Here is a 3,549-nt window from a genome sequence, read left to right as displayed (position 1 = left end):
ACCTTTCCCCTCCCCCACCCCGCCGTTCATTCATTAACTCATTAATTAATTAATGATGTTTTCGCCGTTAATAAAAACCACAACGAGGCTCCGGTGTCGTTTTGTTTTTGGAGGGGGGGGAGGGGGAGGGTGAAGCGGTGCGAGATTTTAATTAAAATTTTTAAATGAAATTTAAAAATTTAATTTAATTGGATTTTTAATTTAAAAGCGCGCTGGCCCTTTAAATACAAGCCACGCCCCTTTCGCGCGCGCGCGCAGATACGCGGGGTGCCACGCCCACGTCTGTGCGTATGCGCGCATCTGAGACAGGACACGCCCCTTACAGCGCAGTGAGAGTCGCAAACCACGCCTCTTGTAGCACCGCGCATGCGCTCAGCGTTTCCGGCAGGCCACGCCCCCTTCCCCTCAGGCCGCGCGCAGGCGGGAGGAGCGGAAAAAGAACCGGAAGCGGCCTCAGGAGCCCTCAGGGGCTCGGGGAGCGCCGGGAGCCGGGTTTGATAATGATTGACAGTTGTGGGAGCGGTGGTGGGGCGGGGTTTGTGGTGGAAGGGGCTAATGTGGGAGAGGGCGGGGCTTGGGAATGATTGACAGCAATTGGGAGTGGTGTGGGGCGTGGCTTGGGAGTGATTGACAGGTGTATATGGCCAGGCTATGCATGGGGGCGTGGCTTGGGAATGATTGACATCTGCTGCAGGGGGCATGGTGGAATGTGGGGCGTGGCTTTTAAGGGTGTGGCAGCTGTGGGCGTGGCCAAGAGCCATATAATAACCAATGAGAGGCCTGGAAGGGGGCGGAGATGATACTGGGTGGGCGTGGCTTTCTGTGAATGTGTTGGGTGTGGCCTCACTGACCTCACTCCGCCCACAGGAGCAGGGGGAGGAGCCAGCGGGGCCCCTGCAGAAGACGCCAATCATCCTGGCCAAGCCCCCGGCCGAGCGGGTGAGCCTGGGGGGCGTGGCCACCAACCAAGGGGGCGTGGCCACCAACCAAGGGGGCGTGGCCACCAACCAAGGGGGCGTGACCCCTCCCACTCGTTGTGGCCACGCCCCATGACGTCATTTCCATTCCTCCCCCCAGCAGCCGCCTCCGTCCGCCCCCAAGGCGGGGCCAGCGCAAGCCCCGCCCCCTCCTGCGCCGGCCCCGCCCATCGTGCTGATGAAAGCACGCGGGGAGGAGGGGCGGGGAGGGGGCGGGGCCTCGGTGGCAGCGGGGGAGGGGCCGGCGCAGGCCCCGCCCACCGAGAGGGAGGGGCCACGCCCCACCCAGCCTGTCTATCAACTGCACAGCCGCGGATTGGCTCCGCCCGCTGCGCTGGACCGTGAGTGGGCGGGGCTTAAATGGGCTCGGGGAGTGGGAGGAGCTGAAATGGGCGGGGCTTATTGAGGGGCGGGGCTAAGTTGCAATCATTAAGGGGACTGGGTGGAGATTGGTTGCTTGGGGTGGGCGTGGCCTTTATGGGTGTGGCCTTTATGGGTGTGGTCATTGTGGGCGGAGCTAGATCATGATTGGCTGATGATAAGGGGCGGGGTTTGGCTGCTGGGTGTGGCCATCATTGGGTGTGGTCACTGTGGGCGTGGTTATTGTGGGTGGGGCTAAGGAATGGATGGGGAAAGGGGCGTGGTTTAATCTGTGGGCGTGACCATAGCTGGGTGTGGTCACTGTGGGCATGGCCAATTTGTGGGTGGGGCTACAGCATTACAATAAAGGGGATTGGCTTGGGGAAATGGGCGTGGTTTAAGCTGGGTGTGTCCCCTGGATGGGCGTGGTCACTGCGGGCGTGGTCACCGCTAATGGGCGTGGCTCAAGGATTCAAATCACTCCTATTGAGCTTTAAAACGGGCGGAGTTTCCCGGGGGGGCGTGGCCGCCGCGGTATCCCCGTACCCGGGCGGGGTTATCTGCCGGGTGGGCGTGTCCCCGAAGTGGGCGTGTCCCCCCCGGCCCCGCCCCCAGCGGCGCAGGCGCAGGCGCGGCTGGCGGCGCCCGAGAAGATGAAGAGCAGCATCAAACTGGTGGACGAGCAGATGAACTGGTGCGACAGCGCCCTCGAGGTGGGCGGGGCTTCCCGGGGGCGGGGCTTCACCAGGGGGCGGGGATTCACCGGGGGCGGGGCTTGGGTGGGGCTTAGGTCCCTCCCAGTGAATCCCAGTTTGTGCTGGATGTGGTGAGGGCGGGGCTTAGTGAAGTGGGCGGGGCTTAGGCACCTCCCAGTGAATCCCAGTTTGTGCTGGATGCGATGGGGCGGGGCTTAGTGAAGTGGGCGGGGCTTAGGCACCTCCCAGTGACTCCCAGTTTGTGCTGAATGGGCTGGGGGCGGGGCTTAGTGAAGTGGGCGGGGCTTAGGAGCCTCTCAGTGTGTCCCATTTTGAGATGGGGTGTGGCTACGGCTGAGGAGGCGGGGCTTAGGAGCCTCCTAGTGACTCCCAGTTCCTATTGGATGGGTTGGGGGTGGGGCTTAGCAGAGTGGGCGGGGCCAGGCCCCTCCCAGTGACTCCCATTTTGGTTTGTGCTGGATGCGATGGGGCGGGGCTTAGTGAAGTGGGCGGGGCTTAGGAGCTGCCCAGCGACTCCCAGTTTGTGCTGGAAGGGCTGGGGGTGTGGCTTTAGCAGGGTGGGCGGGGCTTGGAATGCTCCCAGTGACTCCCATTCTGTCCCAGTTCTTACTGAACATGATGTGGGTGGGGCTTATTGGGTTGGGAGTGGCTCTGCTTGGGTGGGCGTGGCCGGGGGCAGGGCCAGGCCCCTCCCAGTGACTCCCAGTCGCTCCCAGTTCCTGCTGGAGCAGACGGACGTGTTGGGGGCGGGGCTGTGGCTGGGTGGGCGTGGCTGTGGCTGGGTGGGCGTGGCTTTGGCAGGGTGGGCGTGGCCGGGGGCGGGGCCAGGCCCCTCCCAGTGACTCCCAGTCACTCCCAGTTCCTGCTGGAGCAGACGGACGTGCTGGGGGCGGGGCTGTGGCTGGGTGGGCGTGGCTGTGGCTGGGTGGGCGTGGCTTTGGCAGGGTGGGCGTGGCCGGGGGCGGGGCCAGGCCCCTCCCAGTGACTCCCAGTTGCTCCCAGTTCCTGCTGGAGCAGACGGACGTGCTGGTGGTGGGAGCGCTGGGGCTGCAGGGCACCGGGAAATCCACGGTGATGTCACTGCTGGCCGGGAACCAGCCCGAGGAGGACCCACGGTACTGGGGGGGACTGGGAGGGACTGGGAGGGACTGGGAGGGACTGGGGGGGACTGGGAGGGACTGGGAGGGGTTTGGGTGTTACCGGTATGTACCGGTCCATACCAGTTTATACTGGTCTGTACTGGTCTGTACCAGTCCATACTGGTTTACACAGGTCCACACCAGTCTGTACCACTCCATTCTGGTTTATACTGGTCCTTACTGGTTTACACTGGTCCGTACCGGTCCATACTGGTCCATACCGGTCCATACTGGTTTATACTGGTCCATACTGGTCCATACTGGTCCGTACCAGTCCATACCGGTCCATACCGGTCCATACTGGTCCGTACCAGTCCATACTGGTTCATACTGGTCCATACTGGTCCATACTGGTCC

At 63.0% G+C, this 3,549-nt stretch overlaps 1 protein-coding gene across 1 annotated transcript in view; it reads left to right on the top strand.

Annotated features, from left to right (window-relative positions):
• SMG9 (SMG9 nonsense mediated mRNA decay factor) overlaps nt 1–3,168 on the top strand; it is a gene marked incomplete at its 3' end in the record, with an annotated part of 8,623 nt that extends 5,455 nt beyond the window's left edge. Inside the window, exons 7-11 of the mRNA XM_041411639.1 lie at nt 410–469; nt 868–1,017; nt 1,078–1,318; nt 1,923–2,050; nt 3,056–3,168. Coding sequence (XP_041267573.1) covers nt 410–469; nt 868–1,017; nt 1,078–1,318; nt 1,923–2,050; nt 3,056–3,168 — 692 coding nt within the window. The remainder of the gene's footprint in view (nt 1–409; nt 470–867; nt 1,018–1,077; nt 1,319–1,922; nt 2,051–3,055) is intronic.
• Between the last annotated feature and the right edge of the window lie 381 nt (nt 3,169–3,549).

This window comes from Onychostruthus taczanowskii, unplaced genomic scaffold (assembly GCF_017590055.1).
Source record: "Onychostruthus taczanowskii isolate IOZ18803 unplaced genomic scaffold, ASM1759005v1 scaffold365, whole genome shotgun sequence".
Classification (NCBI taxonomy): Eukaryota; Metazoa; Chordata; class Aves; order Passeriformes; family Passeridae; genus Onychostruthus; species Onychostruthus taczanowskii.
The sequence above is the reverse complement of the archived record's forward strand: the minus strand, read 5'-3'. Positions and strand labels throughout refer to the sequence as shown.